Genomic DNA, 19,476 nt, shown 5'->3' with positions numbered 1-19,476 from the left:
CGTGTCTTCCTCCTCTCATATACACGTGTCTTCCTCACATATACCCGTGTCTTCCTCACATATACCCGTGTCTTCCTCACATATACCCGTGTCTTCCTCCTCTCATATACACGTGTCTTCAGCCTCTCATATACACGTGTCTTCCTCCTCTCATATACACGTGTCTTCCTCCTCTCATATACACGTGTCTTCCTCCTCTCATATACCCGTGTCTTCCTCACATATACCCGTGTCTTCCTCACATATACCCGTGTCTTCCTCACATATACCCGTGTCTTCCTCTCATATACCCGTGTCTTCCTCTCATATGCCCGTGTCTTCCTCCTCTCATATACCCGTGTCTTCCTCCTCTCATATACCCGTGTCTTCCTCACATATACCCGTGTCTTCCTCTCATATACCCTTGTCTTCCTCTTATATACCCGTGTCTTCCTCCTCTCATATACCCGTGTCTTCCTCCTCTCATATACCCGTGTCTTCCTCCTCTCATATACCCGTGTCTTCCTCTCATATACCCATGTCTTCCTCTCATATACCCGTGTCTTCCTCCTCTCATATACCCGTGTCTTCCTCCTCTCATATACCCGTGTCTTCCTCCTCTCATATACCCGTGTCTTCCTCTCATATACCCGTTTCTTCCTCTCATATACCCATGTCTTCCTCTCATATACCCGTGTCTTCCTCTCATATACCCGTGTCTTCCCCTCATATACCCGTGTCTTCCTTTCATATACCCGTGTCTTCCTCACATATACCCGTGTCTTCCTCTCATATACCCGTGTCTTCCTCTCATATACACGTGTCGTCCTCTCATATACCCGTGTTTTCCTCTCATATACCCGTGTCTTCCTCCTCTCATATACCCTTGTCTTCCTCTCATATACCCGTGTCTTCCTCTCATATACCCGTGTCTTCCTCACATATACCCGTGTCTTCCTCTCATATACCCGTGTCTTCCTCTCATATACCCGTGTCTTCCTCTCATATACACGTGTCGTCCTCTCATATACCCGTGTTTTCCTCTCATATACCCGTGTCTTCCTCCTCTCATATACCCGTGTCTTCCTCCTCTCATATACCCTTGTCTTCCTCTCATAAACCCGTCTTCCTCTCATATACCCGTGTCTTCCTCTCATATACCCATGTCTTCCTCTCATATACACGTGTCTTCCTCTGATATACACGTGTCTTCCTCTCATATACCCGTGTCTTCCTCTCATATACCTGTGTCTTCCTCTCATATACCCGTGTCTTCCTCTCATATACCCGTGTCTTCCTCTCATATACCCGTGTCTTCCTCTCATATACCCGTGTCTTCCTCCTCTCATATACCCGTGTCTTCCTCTCATATACCCGTGTCTTCCTCTCATATACCCGTGTCTTCTTCTCATATACCCGTGTCTTCCTCTCACATACCCGTGTCTTCCTCGCCCATACTCCTGTATCCTCCCGTATACCTTTAAATGTTCCCCAAAATATTTTCTTTGTCCAGTTTTTATCTCTGCTTGAATCCCCTCGGTACTACCTGATCCTCCATGCTTGTATCCCCTCGGTACTACCTGATCCTCCAAGCTTGTATCCCCTCGGTACTACCTGATCCTCCAAGCTTGTATCCCCTCGGTACTACCTGATCCTCCAAGCTTGTATCCTCTCGGTACTACCTGATCCTCCTAGCTTGTATCCCCTCGGTACTACCTGATCCTCCAAGCTTGTATCCCCTCGGTACTCCCTGATCCTCCAAGCTTGTATCCCCTCGGTACTACCTGATCCTCCAAGCTTGTATCCCCTCGGTACTCCCTGATCCTCCAAGCTTGTATCCCCTCGGTACTACCTTGATCCTCCAAGCTTGTATCCCCTCGGTACTACCTTGATCCTCCAAGCTTGTATCCCCTCGGTACTACCTGATCCTCCAAGCTTGTATCCCCTCGGTACTACCTGATCTTCTAAGCTTGTATCCCCTCGGTACTCCCTGATCCTCCAAGCTTGTATCCCCTCGGTACTACCTGATCTTCTAAGCTTGTATCCCCTCGGTACTACCTGATCCTCCAAGCTTGTATCCCCTCGGTACTACCTGATCTTCTAAGCTTGTATCCCCTCGGTACTCCCTGATCCTCCAAGCTTGTATCCCCTCGGTACTACCTGATCTTCTAAGCTTGTATCCCCTCGGTACTACCTGATCTTCTAAGCTTGTATCCCCTCGGTACTCCCTGATCCTCCAAGCTTGTATCCCCTCGGTACTACCTGATCTTCTAAGCTTGTATCCCCTCGGTACTACCTGATCTTCTAAGCTTGTATCCCCTCGGTACTACCTGATCCTCCGAGCTTGTATTCCCTTGGTACTACCAGGTAGGTCCTCACAAGAGGGATGACACACCTGTCAGCCAGGTAGCCCCTCACGAGGGATGACATGCACCTGTCAGCCAGGTAGCCCCTCACGAGGGATGACATGCACCTGTCAGCCAGGTAGCCCCTCACGAGGGATGACATGCACCTGTCAGCCAGGTAGCCCCTCACGAGGAATGACATGCTGTGAGGGAATGGAATTCCAGCTAGCTTACACATGTTTGATAAAACGCACACCGCTATTTTTCTTTCAGCAGGTGCACCAGAGTGCACTAAACTGAGTGCACGCACTCTAGCTTTCTTAATATGGGAGCTAGACATGCCTTGTGGTATGTCTACGGCAGCAGACACCCTTGGCTGTTCAGTGAGACTAGGAGGCCTCGTAGCTTTTCTATGAAAAGAATTACAGCGATTAGAATCATTTTAACTTCAAGTTACTTGGAGATAGAGCCAAGGAGCGAGAGGGACTTTGCGGCAGGTGACCTAACGGTGCTCTCGCTTATGTAAACATTCGCCGGTAGGCTGTGACGTCACGGGAGTCACGTGACTATGGGTCAAGAGTCTATTGGAAGCGGCACTGTGGGCCTCCATGACGCCGTTCACTGATTGGTCACCTTGGAGAACAAGGGGGAGGACGGTAAGGACTATCTTCAGACGCTCGGCGCTCTGGGGAACCGACTTGTGAGATTTATATTTATTTAATTTATATTAATTTATATAGAATTTATATATTATGTTAGTTAATATATTACGATAGCCAATTGTATGATGGTTTAAAGCAAACTGTATTTCTCAAAATTCCTACAAGTCGACTCCTTTACACATTATGGGGGATTATTGGTTTATATATAGTTAATCAAAATTATTGATTAGCAGACATTCACAACATTATTAGACTACATATATATATTAACTAAAATGGGGGACCCCTGATTTTATTGTTGTTATAGTAGTGGGCCTGGTCTACCAGTATGAACACGGATGAATAAGCCAGTCGATACACTTTGAGTGTGGCTGGCTCCAACTCCAATATTATATATATATATATATATATATATATATATATATATATATATATATATATATATATATATATATATATATATATTCACGAGAAGAAATTGCGTAACTTGGGTATACCTTCATTTAATTCGGTGGACCCTGATAAGGTGGTTTTCAATTTTTCAAAGAGAGTTCTGTCTCCCATTGAGAAAGAACTTCTCTCTCTAGGGTTAGACTTCGGGTTGACGTGTAAAAAACCTAAATTTGTTAATCATTTTTTAGGTTTTGAGCGGTTATGCAACACATTGAAAACTTGTACCCTAAGGACTGATACAAATTATAGTTGGACCAATATCATCAGTACTATTTCCTCCTTAGCACATGAAGTCTTTAACGACTTTGGTAAATATAAAGCTACATTCCCTCCTTTTGACAAAAGGAAATTGGAGTGTATTAATGGCTTAAAGAATGATAGGAGTATTTGCATTACCAGGCCAGATAAAGGTAGGGGTATAGTAGTTTTGGACAAGTTAGAGTATGTTAATAAGGTGGAAAGGATGTTAGAAGACCCCTCTAAATTTACGTTGGTTGATATAGACCCATTCTCGTATATTTTGAAATGTGAGGATAAACTGAATAGAGTTCTAAGAAGTCTGAAAGACTCTCTTTTTGATTATACTAAATTACTTGCAACTGGCTCTAAGCCTGGCATCTTATATGGGTTACCTAAAGTTCATAAAACAGGTATACCGATTCGTCCTATTTTATCAGCGATTGGCACTTTTAATTATAAACTGGCAAAGTTTCTGGTTCCATTATTAGAACCATTAACGCATGATGAATTTACTGTGAGAAATTCTCAGGATTTTGTAAAAGAACTTTCCTCTTTAAATTTTGAGTTCCCAACTATAATGGCCAATTTCGATGTTGAATCACTTTTTACTAATATTCCTCTGTTGGAAACCATTGATATCTGTGTAAGTCAATTATTTGCTGATACTAACTTAGTGTCTGGATTTTGTAGTAAAATATTCAGACGACTGTTAGAAATAGCAGTTAAAGACTCCATCTTTATGTTTAATAATATTTATTATAAACAAATTGATGGAGTAGCAATGGGGTCTCCTTTAGGTCCTGCACTGGCTAATGCTTTTTTGAGTTTTCACGAAATAAATTGGATTGATAATTGTCCTTCGGCCTTTAAACCAGTCTTGAACAGGAGATATGTAGATGACACTTTTTTGTTGTTTAGGGACCAGTGTCATATTGAGAAATTTAGAGAGTATCTTAATGCACAACATAGTAATATACGGTTCCAAGGGGTTGTCATAGCCAGGGGGTGGTAATGGGGGACGAGCTCCCATGACCTATAAAATGCTCATATACGGCATGCGTCTCAAATAGCCTCTGACAACCAAGTCCAACTCCTGGCCTGCACGGGTGGCTTAGTCTAAGTCCGGCGGAACTGCTTTTACCGACAGGAGAAGGGGCGAGGGCGTGCCTCTGGCGCCTTAAAACCAGCTGCTCCGGGTAGATGGGACTCGATAGCCTGGGAAGGCAGCCCATCTAGGGGAAGGAAAACCCTGATTTTAAACCTCCGCTGCCTTGCGGTCATACCCTTGTTTTTGGGAAGGCTTCAGGAGTCAACCTCGAGGAAAAATCCGGAGTTGGAGCCCCTAAGGCAGTTCGTTGTTGACGTCGACCTCGTTCTGGCAGCTCCTGCGACGTTGCTGGAACCATGCGTATTGGCATTTGCCTCTCTATTGGATAATTTCAGCAACGTGGAGAGGGGGGACCTGCTGCATGGGTAACAGCTTCTCCTCCATATCTACCTACCCAGGCTTTGCGCCCTGGAGAGGACACTCCAGCTTCGCCTCACAGCGTCGAACCAACACGGGAAGCGACAGTCTACCGGTTTTAAGTCTTCTGCTCGATTGGCGAAGAGTGTGACGCCAGGGGTTGCTTCCGACGGTGGGAGGGGTCATCGCGCCCCACTGGGCAGCTACCGCCCGCCTCAAGCTGGGCAAACCCCAGCCAATAAGGTGTTGCCTCGCCACGGTCCGTTAACCTCACTGGGGTGCGTGGGGTTTAGGGTGAAAACTGACAAGCGGCCCAACAACTTTGCACCAAGCAATACCAAACCAAAGAAGAAAATATCAACTGCCCTAAAGTTGGGCACATGGAACGTCAGGACACTGACACCAGGTTTCTCTGACGACCTGCAAGAAATCAACGACACCCGAAAAACAGCAATCATCGATAGGGAGCTGAGCAAGCTGCAGATGGATATTGTTGCTCTCCAAGAGACCAGGCTCCCAGGATCAGGATCTGTGAGAGAGAGGACCTTCTCTTTCTTCTGGCAAGGAAAACCTCCAGATGAGACCAGAGAACATGGTGTGGGATTTGCCGTCAGGAATGCACTGTTGGGACACATTATGCCACCGATGGGGGAAACCGAACGAATTCTGTCTCTGCAACTGTACTCCCAAACAGGACCAGTCAATGTAATTAGTGCATATGCACCAACCCTGACTTCTCCAGCAGAGGCAAAGGAAAAATTCTACGATGACCTCAACAGAGTCATAGCGAGAATCCCTGTAAAGGAGCCACTGTTCATCCTCGGCGACTTCAACGCCAGAGTGGGTGCCGAGCACAACATTTGGCCCACTTGCCTGGGTCAATTCGGCATAGGAAGGATGAATGAGAACGGGCAACGTCTGCTAGAACTCTGCTGCCTTCATGGTCTTTGTGTCACCAACACGTTCTTCGGCACAAAGCCTCAACACCGAGTATCTTGGAGACACCCCAGATCCAAGCACTGGCACCAGCTTGACCTGATTCTTACCAGGCGTGCAAGTCTACCCAGCGTCAAGATTACGCGTAGCTACCAGAGTGCTGTCTGTGACACCGACCACTCCCTGGTATGTAGCAGGGTCAAGATGCAACCAAAGAAGATTCATCACTCGAAAAAGGCGGGCAGACCTCGCATCGACACCACCAAGACCCGCAACCAGGACAAGGTGGAAGATTTTGCACACGTGCTCGAGGAAGCTCTTCCTGGCCCAGCTGGGGTCACTGCCTGTAAAAGATGGGAGCACTTCAGAGACGCTGTGTTCAACGCTGCCATTTCCACCTTTGGCAAGAAGACCAGCAGGTCGGCAGACTGGTTCGAGGCTCACTCGGAAGAGATGACACCTGTAATCGAAGAGAAGAGAAACGCCTTTTTCAGCCTACAAAGCCTGCCCAAGTCGGCGCAACTTACAGATCCTTCGGGCCGTCCGCTGCAAAGTGCAGCAGAGCGCCAGGCGATGTGCCAACAACTATTGGCTCCAGCTCTGCTCCCAGATACAGACTGCAGCGGATACAGGCAATGTAAGGGAAATGTATGACGGCATCAAGCAGGCCCTCGGCCCAATCCAGAAGAAGACCGCTCCTCTGAAATCTGCCACTGGCGAGGTGATTCAGGACCAGACACTGCAGCTGAAGCGCTGGGTCGAGCACTACTCTGAGCTATACGCCAGGGACAATGTGGTCACCGAAGATGCCCTGAGCGCCATTGAGTGTCTGCCTGTGTTAATGGAGCTCGACAGTGAACCGACCCTGGAAGAACTCAGCGATGCCCTAGACTCCCTTGCTTCTGGTAAAGCTCCTGGCAAAGATGGCATTCCTGCTGAGACCTTGAAGTGCTGCAGAGGTAGCCTGCTCATGGAGCTGCACGAAATTCTCTGCCTCTGCTGGGAAGAAGGAGAGGTGCCACAGGACATGAGGGATGCCAACATCGTCACACTGTATAAGAATAAAGGTGACAGGGGCGACTGCAACAACTACCGTGGAATCTCCCTCCTCAGTATTGTCGGAAAGCTGTTTGCTCGAGTCGCATTGAAGAGGCTCCAAGTACTTGCAGAGAGAGTTTATCCAGAATCACAATGTGGATTCAGAGCTGGCAGGTCCACCATCGACATGGTCTTTTCCCTCAGACAACTGCAGGAGAAATGCAGGGAACAGAAGCAGCCACTCTTTGTAGCCTTCATAGACCTGACGAAGGCCTTCGACCTCGTCAGCAGGGATGGCCTGTTCAAGATCCTCCCCAAGATCGGATGCCCACCCAGGCTCCTCAGCATCATCAGATCTTTCCATGAGAACATGAGGGGCACCGTGGTCTTTGATGGCCTAACATCAGGCGCCTTTGACATCCGAAGTGGAGTAAAGCAGGGCTGCGTACTGGCTCCAACCCTATTCGGGATTTTCTTCGCAGTTATGCTGCGGCACGCCTTCGGATCTGTCACGGAAGGCATTTACCTCCGGACCAGGTCGGATGGGAAGCTCTTTAACCTCGCCAGGCTGAGAGCCAAGACAAAGGTTCGGCTGAGGTGTCTGCGCGACTTCCTCTTTGCCGACGACGCAGCAGTCACTGCCCACTCAGCTGAAGACCTCCAACGGCTCATAACCCACTTCAGCGAGGCCTCTCAGGCTTTCGGACTCACCATCAGTCTGAAGAAAACACAAGTCATGGGACAAGGAGTGGACTCCCCACCTGACATCGGCATCTCTGATTCCAAACTGGAAGTTGTTCACGACTTCGTGTACCTGGGCTCCACAATCTCTGACTCCCTCTCTCTTGATACGGAGCTAAACAAACGCATCGGTAAGGCATCTACTACCATGTCCAAACTGACAAAGAGAGTGTGGGCCAACAATAGGCTAACTGAGTATACTAAGATTCAGGTTTACAGATCCTGTGTCCTGAGCACTCTCCTTTATGGCAGTGAGTCTTGGACACTCCGCGCCCGTCAGGAAAGACGGCTGAATGCCTACCACATGTGCTGCCTTCGACACATCTTGGACATCACCTGGCAGGACAAGGTGACAAACAACAACGTCTTGGGGAGAGCAAGAATCACCAGCATGTACACAATGCTGAAACAGAGACGAATGCGCTGGCTCGGGCACGTTGTGCGAATGGGCGACGGCAGGATCCCCAAGGATCTCCTGTATGGAGAGCTGAGGCAGGGAAAGCGTCCAGTAGGCAAGCCCCAGCTACGGTACAAAGACGTATGCAAAAGGGACCTGAAAGCCATGGACGTCGATCTTGCTATATGGGAGACACTGGCTACAGACCGTTCAGCCTGGAGGCAGTCTGTTCAACGAGGTCTCTCCAAGTTCGAGGAGTCACTTGCCAAGGAATCGGAGGCAAAGAGACAGAGAAGGAAAGCCGGTAACCAGGAAGACAGACCAGAATCGGACTTCGTTTGTGCTCGGTGTGGGATGGACTGCCACTCTCGGATTGGCCTCATCAGTCACACCAGACGCTGCACCAGGATTGACAACTAGGGCGCAACTCCATAGTCTCCCGAGACTGAAGGATGCCTACTACTACTACTACTATAAACAAATTGATGGAGTAGCAATGGGGTCTCCTTTAGGTCCTGCACTGGCTAATGCTTTTTTGAGTTTTCACGAAATAAATTGGATTGATAATTGTCCTTCGGCCTTTAAACCAGTCTTGTACAGGAGATATGTAGATGACACTTTTTTGTTGTTTAGGGACCAATGTCATATTGAGAAATTTAGAGAGTATCTTAATGCACAACATAGTAATATACACTTTACTGCAGAGTGTGAAGTTGATAATTCATTGTCGTTTCTTGATGTAAAAGTGAATAACCTCAATGGGTTCAACACTAATGTTTTTAGGAAACCAACCTTTACTGGTTTAGGTTTAAATTTTAATTCCTTTGTTCCTGATATTTATAAGAAAAATGCTATTAACACTCTACTGAATAGGGCCTTTGTTTTATGTTCTAATTGGAATAACTTTGATCAGGAAATTAATTTTCTTGTGAAATTTTTTTCAAATAATGGTTATCCTTTTGCATATGGTTTATACTTTTATAAGGAATTTCTTAAATAAGAAGTTTCACCCATCGTGTAGGATTACTACAGTGGAAAGGGATCTTAAATATATTAAATTACCATTTTATGGCAGTATTAGCTTTTCTGTAAGGAGTCGTTTGAGGAGACTGTTGCAGCAGTGTTATCCTCAAGTAGACTTTAGATTTATTTTTGTCAACGCAAATACCATAGGCTCTTATTTTAAATTTAAAGATAAAGTGCCTACCCCCTTGTGCTCAAATGTCGTATATATGTATAATTGTTCCAGCTGTAATGCTGGATATGTCGGGAGTTCCATTCGGAACTTTAAGATTAGGATACTTGAGCACTAGGGATTATCTTTTAGGACTGGATTACCATTGTCTAAAACAGCATTTTCGGAGATTAGAAACCATTGTTATGAGTTAGATCATTCTCTGCTGGAATCTGATTTTAAAATTCTGGACACTTGTATGAATGGCCAGTCAGATTTGAGAGTAATGGAATCCTTATATATAAAGGAGCGGCGGCCTCTGTTAAATAGCAACTTTTCAGCTGTTCAATTGTACACTGTATAGTGCACAGTAGGCGCTGTAATTTGATTTTTATTTCATTTTGGTAGTTTAATTTTTCGTTTAGTTTACCATGTCTTTGCCCTGTCTTACTTAGTTCAAGTCTTGACTTTGTATATTAATATAATCTTTTATTTAGGATATATAATACATTTTTTGGTATTTAATTTTATTTAATATTTGAGTTTTTATAAGATTTTCGTTAGTACTTTATAATTGTCGCTTATTCTGTTTGAATTTTACATACATTTTTTGTAGATTTGTAGTCATTATATAAATATTTGTTATAGTGTTTAATATCTATGTGTTAGGTATCAAGTTTCACTTATGATCACTTCACGTAAGTTTAATAGAATGGTTTGTTTTAGTAGTTATAAATTTCATCCTGTAGTTTAATGGATTTTTAATTAGTTTTAATATATGTGAAAGTTAATAAATTTTATTTGTATTGATCACTTTAAGTGCGCTTAAGTGTTTTGTTTTTTAAGCATTTTCCTTTCTTTGATAGGCAATTATATTCAGTATGAGTTCTTTGTTTACCAGCTATTTGATTGTGATTTCTGTTTTTTCTTTTAGATCTGATGATGAATACGAGAAGTATTCGAAACGTTATGCATTTTAAAGTAAAGATTCTGAAACAAGATGTTCAGTATATCCCTGGTTTTCCGATTTATCTTAAATATATATATATATATATATATATATATATATATATATATATATATATATATATATATATAAGCCAAGTTTTCATGAATTAATTGTTTTTCGACTACCTAACCTACCTATCCTAACCTAACCTAACTTTTTCGGCTACCTAACCTAACCTAACCTATAAAGATAGGTTAGGTAGGGTTGGTTAGGTTCGGTCATGTATCTACGTTAATTTTAACTCCAATAAAAAAAATTGACCTCATACATAATGAAATGGGTAGCTTTATCATTTCATAGGAAAAAAAATTGAGAAAATATATTAATTCATGAAAACTTGGCTTATTAGGCAAATCGGGCCTTGCATAGTAGGCTGAGAAGTGCGTTCTGGCTACTAGGTACGATATATGTGTATATATATATATATATATATATATATATATATATATATATATATATATATATATATATATATATATATATATATAATATAGGATTACACGATTTCATTAAGCCCAGTATATATCAATCACAACTACGCGATTCCATCTCCTCATGTTAATCCTTAACGATCTGTCATAATATCGCTCAGTAAACTGTTTAGTAGGAATCTAAGATACGATTCCAATTGACTTTAGTCAAATTCGAGTGAATAACGTAAAATTACGAACTGTTGTGGACATAGAATATTTTCCATCCACCGCACTTGTCTACCCCGTGTGTTTCACCAAGGGGTAGACAGGTGCCGTCACCACCTCGTCCACACCTGTTGTGCTGCTAGGCTCACCTCCTCACGCCATTCCGTTGGAGCGAGCGATTTTTGTCTCTGTGACTCTGAGGCTACTGAACGCTGGGCATCCCAGCGTCCTGTTGTCACGCGCACCCACCAACATTTGTTCCTACGAAAGAGATTTACCAGGTGCGGTCTGTGTTGGGCTTAACCATCTATCAACGCCGGAGTTTTACTGAGTGAGAGAGAGAGATTGTTTGAATGTAAGCCGGTTTATCAAAGTGAGTTCTCCTTAAATATTTACTGTATCATGATCAGAAGTGAATATTCCTTGTGCTGACTCAAGTCAGCCGCACGGCCTCTTGTTCTCATTAGCCCACAACGGGAGAGTTACACAGGACGAGGCTAGCGCATTAGAGAGGCAATCACAGATAGTCTGTGTGGCTACTGCAGGTTGGCCTGAGTGTGTGTAATTACACTTTCTACACATTAAGACACATTTCTGGGATTTATACTAAATTGTGTGTTGTATTTGTGCGGTTTATTACATACCGTCGCTGTGTATAACATTTCCGGGTATGTTCATTTATTTCTTGTTCCAGGAGAAAACCACGCTGTAAAGTAAGTGGGTGAGTACCCATTTTATTTTATCTGCGATTACAGGTCTCTGTGTGATTATTGATTTGACATTTAATAAGGTGACAGTGTTGTGTTGTGTCATTTAATAAGGTGACAGTGTTGTGTCATTTAATAAGGTGACAGTGTTGTGTCATTTAATAAGGTGACAGTGTTGTGTTGTCATTTAAGCTCTGAAGTCTAGTGCTGTATTGTTACTGTGGTCTGCGTGACTTGGTTTTGTATTAATTGGCGAATTAATAATTAAAGAGTCAGTGAGCACAATTAGTGTTGCTCAGATACATCATTAGTGAAGTGTAAGGTAATTAGCAATGTGTTGACTAATTCTTGGTTGTCAAGCGACCTAAGTGATCAGCTGAGTTTTAACGTAATTCCTTCTCAGTTAATTAACTGTTAGTGTGACAGTAATTAGTGCAATTATTCGCTGATTGTTAATTACCTGGTGTTAGAGTAATTACCTTTGATAAGCAGTGTTTGATTGCCTGACTGTCTGTGTTGACAGATCTCGATTTAACGTGAATTACCTGCTTTCGACTGTCCAAGAGACAGTAATTGACGTAATTGTGTTAAACTTGTTGTTTTGATTGGAATTGATTACATTAACTGTTTTGTGTTTGTCATAGTACTGTAACGTAATTGTTTGTCTTGCCTGACGTCTGTAGAGACTAGCCTTAACGTAATTAACTTGGTGCACAGAAGACTGTCTCTGTGACAGGTCGGTCTGTTATGTCTTTGTTAATGGTATTTTGAATTGTTTTGCCGCAGAATTGTTACTTGCGTTTAAGTGGTCACCCACTGTTTCAGTTAGTTCATGTTGAGGAGCCACGAGCGGTCTAAACTGGAGTTTGACTATACTGGTTGACTGTAGAGTGTTGCACTGTGTCACTACGGACTTTAACGTAACGTTAAACTGTTGCGCTTTGTATTAATATTAAGTTGTGAATAAATGTTAATAGTTACCAAGCGAGAAGGGACTTTTTATCACCACCTTCCAATAATTTATTCCTTTTTAATTTATAAAAGAAAAACACAATGTACAAAGAACAAACAGGCCACATCAGAAGAAACAAGACATGAATACACACAGGAAACACATAAGAATGGAATAATACATGAAAACATACAAAACATACACAATAATAACCAAGAAGGAAATACATATGACACAAAGCACAAAACAGAAAACCCCTAAACAGGCACATGATACATGACAAAAAACAGAACGTGACAAAGGAACAGCACGAGACACAAATAACATAAAACATAATCACATCCAGAAAACCGTAAGGACAGAAAGACATAAAGATAACACACAAGCAAACCCAGCCCTACATCCCATACACAGGTGCATAACAGAACATAAGAAGAACAGGCCTCAAAAAATCAGACAAACACATACGGAACAGGGCCTCGCAGGAGCCAGAAACAAACACCCACGCACACCACACACGCACACACACACGCACACCACACACGCACACACACACGCACACCACACACGCACACACACACGCACACCACACACGCACACACACACGCACACCACACACGCACACACACACGCACACACAAGGACACCCACCCGTCCATGCAGGCACCTGGAAATAAAATCCCACTCACACATACATGCAAGAGCAAGCACCAAGCAATACAAAGACAAACAAGCAAACAAACACAAATACAAACCAGCCACACGCACTACTTATACTTATCCGGGTACTCCTGCGCCGGAAAACGTAAGCAGTAAACCTCCCAAATCAATAGGTCGTCATCAGTGATCGGACGACCAGGAGCCGCACATGGCCGACGCATTAAATCCGGCACCCCAATGACAAAACCCTGCGCCCGCGGAACCCAAAAGGAAGAAGAGTTCCACGGATCAGGACGCACTAGGTCATCAAAGTCAAATTACTAAGGGCTAATCCCATCATACATTTCCCCGGATGGGAAAATGAAAGGAGAGGGTTTCCTCCTAGGGGGCGGTCACAGGGCTGCACACGTGGAAGCACACCGGGCAGCACACAAGGCCGCACATCAGCTCACGCACCAGGTCCCTCGTCAGGCACCGCACAGAGCCCCGCGCAGTGGGGCGCTTCAGACGCGCTAGGTCGACCGCGACCGGGAACAGGTGCAGAGGTCCTCCGGCACGCATCTTTCGTTAATACCACTTCGAGGTCGCGATCATCAGTGGCAACCACCCACGGAGAGGAGCCACCAGCAGGAGGAGCAGGGTCTGACACAGAAGGCAGCACAAAACCACCCACAGCATCGTCAACCACATTGTCACATTCGTCAGCCCATGCCCGAGGTGGTGATGCGTCCCTACCCGTACGAGAGCGCTTAGGGACTGGCCATTGATCGTCGGAGCTATCACCCCCAGTAAGTAGCGTCGGAGAAGAACCGTCGGTAGTCTGCCCCAAAGCCGGGGAAGCACGGCCACACAGAATGTCACCCGCAATGACGCGGGGGACGAAACCACCACCCACCAAAGAGACCGGAACCGGAGAATCCACATGCGCGGCCAATGAAAGGGGAGGGTCCAGCACATGTGAGCGAGCCTGCGGCGACGTCGGATTCAGCAGAGGAGAAGAGGCGGGTACAGGGGCAGAAACTGTCAGAAGCGAAGAGGCTGTCTGCGGGGGAGGGGTAGCACACCCCACCACCCCGTCGCAGACACCACTAATCATAAACATAGTCCCACCAAACAAGGAACCCGGTAACACCCGTGGGTCAGCAGACGGCAGGGAAACCTCCCCCACCCATCCCAGTACAAGGTGACAGAGCCTGATCAACCAACGGTGGAAAATCCTCTTCACGGGATAAGTTGACAGGGACAGCCGCCACCACAGTACAAGCGGCTGCCTGGTGCCCCTCAAGGCGACAACGAAAACATGTTCTTGGCTGGCCTGCAAAAAAAAACAGCATAGTGTAGCCCAGCAAGGTAACTGTGGAAGGAACAGGTGTCTTGAGCCACAAGACGAGAGTCCGCATGCCACACGAGACACCTCACCACCTACCTGAAAAATCAGAGTTCATACGGAGGGAAACCACGGTACCAAACTGGCCAAAGTACCTCCGAAGCAGATCCTCCGAGAACTCAAAGGGCACACCATGCAGTGCCACATATGTCAGAGAGCAGCAGCGGTCAGATACAGTGACAGAACCACCGTCCCCCAGGGAGAGTAAATGAACGTCCATCATACCGGTGCACGAAGTCCCGAAACACCGTCGCACAGGGAAACTTCAAAAGTGCTTGATAGGTAGACAACAGTTGGAGGCCGTACACATCGGCCACCTTAACACGCAGCATATCCATCAGCGGCGAACAGGAGGAAGGGGGTTCCCCATGGCGCCGACACAACAAACAACGCCCTCTCACACTGAGCGCCAAGCAGCGACTGAGGAGCTCAAGCCACAATGACCACCCACTCCAGTGGCGGGGCAGCGACTCCACCTTCCAATAATTTGGTCCCCCATATTTAACTTTGCCGATTACTGTAGCGGTGTTTTGCGATTTGCCTGGAGCTGCTGGATTCGAACCAGTTTCATAGCCACACACACACACACACCAATATTAAATTTTGGTGTGAGATTCCATTGAGCTACCACTTACAACTGCCATCACCAGTTCGAGGAGCTCCACGACCCAGGTGATAAAGAGTGCCAAGGATTTGGACTCTGTTGGCTGCTCTTCGCCATCTCTTGCAGCCTTAGAGTAATAATCTGCACACTTAGCCTTTAATGTGGTGTTAGTGCAGTCCTTTCTGACTGAGGTCACTTGTATTAGTGCCATCCCCCAATAGATAAATTTCACACGCCCCCTGTCATCCAGGTAGCCCCTCACTAGGGAATGACACGTACCTGTCAGCCAGGTAACCACTCACTAGGGGATGACACGTACCTGTCAGCTAGGTAGCCGCTCACTAGGGGACTGATGAAGGTGCCCAGCATGTAGACGCTCTGGTAGGTAGCACGCAGGTACTCCCTCTCACACACCAGCTGGAACTGACGCAACAAAGGTCACACAGATAAATAACATAAGCCAGATGAATTGTGGGAGAAAGCCCCTCTCCTAGGTACTAATCCTCGAGTTAAATCTGTCTTTACTCTCAATATGATATAACAATTTGTTGTGGGAAAGGGCTTTCTCTTTAATTAATTTGTTGTATTAAATAGTTTATTGTCGTATTTGCATTTGCATCAGCGCATTTGCTAAAGTGTCAGTGTTGCTGACCTCAGACGTCAGTGATGAAGCGAAGACGGATGTGTGGAACTGCCAGTGAGTGCACAGCACCTTCTCCAGGGTCCCTGAAGACGTTGTGTTGACCACGTAGCTGCAGGAGTCGCTGAGATCCAGCCACAAGAACAGTCAGCCACAATCATACACAGTTTTGTAGCTTCCTTGTCGCAAAGTTTTATTGTAGGTTTAAGGTATCGTTCAATCTTCAATGAATTACTCTACTGTGAGCGTAATATATAATAAAATATTTCACAGAGGCTTGGAAACAATAACATTACTAGTCAACCAATTAAAACTAACATAAGAGCATAATGCTTACTGCGCTAATTGGACCAGTTGGTGTTGTGTGGAGGGCATGCAGGTGTAGGCTACAGCAGGAGCCAGGTACACGCCGCTCAGTGACTGACTCGGTGACAGGAAAAACCCTAGAAATGCAGCAAAAAATTGTGCATAGTACACACCCGCTGTACAGGATAAACACCGGATTGCCTCTAAATCCCTTCAACTCCCCGAAAGAATCCAAACTATGTAATTACTACAGACGTTACGGCCTTCACCTTGAACTTACTAAAGGACGAGGTTAAGATGTAGAGGATATTCCACTTGCCAGTTCCCAGCTGCGTGAGCAAGTTGTCGAAGGTGTCGTCCATCTCCAAGCCTCACACTTCTACCTCAAAATAAAGATTAAATTATAACGATGCAGCGATACCTTGGTGAAGACGTCAACGAAGATGTGTTCTAGGTGTATGACAAGAGAGAGAGGAGGAAGGAAGAGAACCATGCGGGTAGGAAAAGCGATGATAACATCAGGAAGATGTGACAGGATGGTGATGGTTGACGTGTTTCTGAGAAGGAAGATGAAATTACGGAACCACGCCATTGGAGACTTCCTAATCTGAAGACGTGAAAAAAAACATTTGTAATCTTTATTTCAACCATTGATACTTTTATTCTGCTTAAAGCATTAGCTGCCTTACTGTGCACTCTTCTTACACTCTTCTCACCAAAGTTCTCCCATGTGCCAGTCTAACTTGCTCTTCTACCTCACCAAAGTTCTCCCATGTGCCAGTCTAACTTGCTCTTCTACCTCACCAAAGTTCTCCCATGTGCCAGTCTAACTTGCTCTTCTTACCTCACCAAAGTTCTCCCATGTGCCAGTCTAACTTGCTCTTCTACCTCACCAAAGTTCTCCCATGTGCCAGTCTAACTTGCTCTTCTACCTCACCAAAGTTCTCCCATGTGCCAGTCTAACTTGCTCTTCTTACCTCACCAAAGTTCTCCCATGTGTCAGTCTAACTTGCTCTTCTACCTCACCAAAGCAAATCAAATCTTTAAAACCGGTCTCTTGGATGTTTGTTAAGCACGGTTATCAAATTATCGTAAACTTTGTCCTCACTTAACTTTGACGGGCTACCACACAAAACTCCATTTATTTTGTCTACAGTCTTTGTACCACACAAATATGCATTAATATTCTCCTTTCCACAACCACACAGACTCACTCTTACCAACCATTCAGCATTTAGCTTATGGCAGATATATATTTAAGTAATATCAACATATTTTAATTAGCACTAGTACTATATAGTTCTCTTTCATCACATAATTCTCTCACTCAAGAGGTAAGGTAATTATCAGGACATTATTTATAACAATCACATTGTATTCGGCGTTTATTTCCACCCTACAATACAAGTGACCAATCATATTATGTAACTTCTTGGTATTATACGTGTCTCAATCTTTAATCTATTCCAAATATATATATTTTATTATCAACTAGCAGTACCCGGCCATGCGTTGCTGTGGCTCAGCAACGCATGTGCATTGCTGAGTCACAGCAACCTTTCCCTGTCTCCCCAGTCCTCCCCACCATTCTCCATTCCCCCGTCCCCTCGTCCCCACCATCTTAAACTCCCCCGTTCCATTGTCCTTCCCCACAATTACCCCCTCCCTTGTCCCCTTGTCCTCCCCACCATTACCCACTCCCTCGTCTGATGCATTCCCAAATGTTCTGATGTTCCCATCAGAAAATTGGGAACATCAAGTGATCTGATGTTCTCATCACTGAAATATAAGAAAAAAATTAAAAATTTAAATTAAAATATGAAAAAATAAAGTATAATCACGCAATGAACGGTATGGTAAACAACACAGTTCAATTACAACACAATGTCACACAAAATAATTCAATAAATAATAAAATAAATCGAAATCTATGAAAATAAATTGATCAATGCAATCGGAAATAATAAAATGGAATTCGCGACATATTTAGTATAGCGTGCATGTTGCTATTATGTGCAACAGATGGTGTTGTTTTTCAAAAACGCATGTTTTATATGTCACAGGAGTGGCATCTATATAGTAGGTATATAAAAAGATGCGCCTATTTGAATGCAACGTGGTGTCAAAATTTCAAAGTAATCGGTGAAGAATTTTCGGAGATTACAGCGTCTGTTGTTCTTACGTCCAACAGATGGCGCTGTTTAAAAAAAAAACTGTTTTTTTCCTGTCACAGGTGAGGCTTGTGTATAGTAGATATATAAAAAGACGCGCCAATTTGAATGCAACGTTGTTTCAAAATTTCAAAGCAATCGGTAAAGAGGTTTCGAAGATTTACTTCACATGAAAAATACATGAAAAACATAGTTTTTAAGAAAAAGCTTTTTTTTTTACCGTCACAGACGTGACATCTATATAGTATGTATATAAAACCATGCTCGGGTGCGAATGGAACATTTTGTGAAAATTTCAAAGCAATCGGTAAAGAACTTTCGGAGATTAGCGATTTTGAACAAACGAACATTTCCATGTTTATTTATATAGATAATGCTATCATACTGAGCGTATGCTGTCATAAAGGAAGCGTTAGACTTTTAGTTTGTTATGTTGTAGCGAGGGACTATACCTACTACACTAGAGGTTGTGACGAGGGACCATGCCTACTACACTAGAGGTTGTGACGAGGGACCATGCCTACTACACTAGAGGTTGTGACGAGGGACTATACCTACTACACTAGAGGTTGTGACGAGGGACCATGCCTACTACACTAGAGGTTGTGACGAGGGACCATGCCTACTACACTAGAGGTTGTGACGAGGGACTATACCTACTACACTAGAGGTTGTGACGAGGGACCATGCCTACTACACTAGAGGTTGTGACGAGGGACCATGCCTACTACACTAGAGGTTGTGACGAGGGACTATACCTACTACACTAGAGGTTGTGACGAGGGACCATGCCTACTACACTAGAGGTTGTGACGAGGGACCATGCCTACTACACTAGAGGTTGTGACGAGGGACCATACCTACTACACTAGAGGTTGTGACGAGGGACCATACCTACTACACTAGAGGTTGTGACGAGGGACCATACCTACTACACTAGAGGTTGTGACGAGGGACCATACCTACTACATT

General features: G+C 44.6%; 1 protein-coding gene across 4 annotated transcripts in view; it reads right to left on the bottom strand.

Annotated features, from left to right (window-relative positions):
- LOC138357963 (organic cation transporter protein-like) overlaps nt 1-19,476 on the bottom strand; it is a 145,874-nt gene that overhangs the window by 76,641 nt on the left and 49,757 nt on the right. For all 4 annotated transcript variants that reach the window (XM_069315145.1, XM_069315144.1, XM_069315146.1 and 1 more), the window contains exons 2-5: nt 16,614-16,712; nt 16,365-16,470; nt 16,040-16,151; nt 15,707-15,810 (exon numbers count right to left, since the gene is read on the bottom strand). In XM_069315145.1, coding sequence (XP_069171246.1) covers nt 15,707-15,810; nt 16,040-16,151; nt 16,365-16,470; nt 16,614-16,695 — 404 coding nt within the window. In that variant the 5' untranslated portion in view covers nt 16,696-16,712. The remainder of the gene's footprint in view (nt 1-15,706; nt 15,811-16,039; nt 16,152-16,364; nt 16,471-16,613; nt 16,713-19,476) is intronic.

The sequence above is a fragment of the Procambarus clarkii genome, chromosome 81, assembly GCF_040958095.1.
Source record: "Procambarus clarkii isolate CNS0578487 chromosome 81, FALCON_Pclarkii_2.0, whole genome shotgun sequence".
In the NCBI taxonomy this organism is placed as follows: domain Eukaryota; kingdom Metazoa; phylum Arthropoda; class Malacostraca; order Decapoda; family Cambaridae; genus Procambarus; species Procambarus clarkii.
This window is presented reverse-complemented; position numbering and strand designations above follow the sequence as displayed.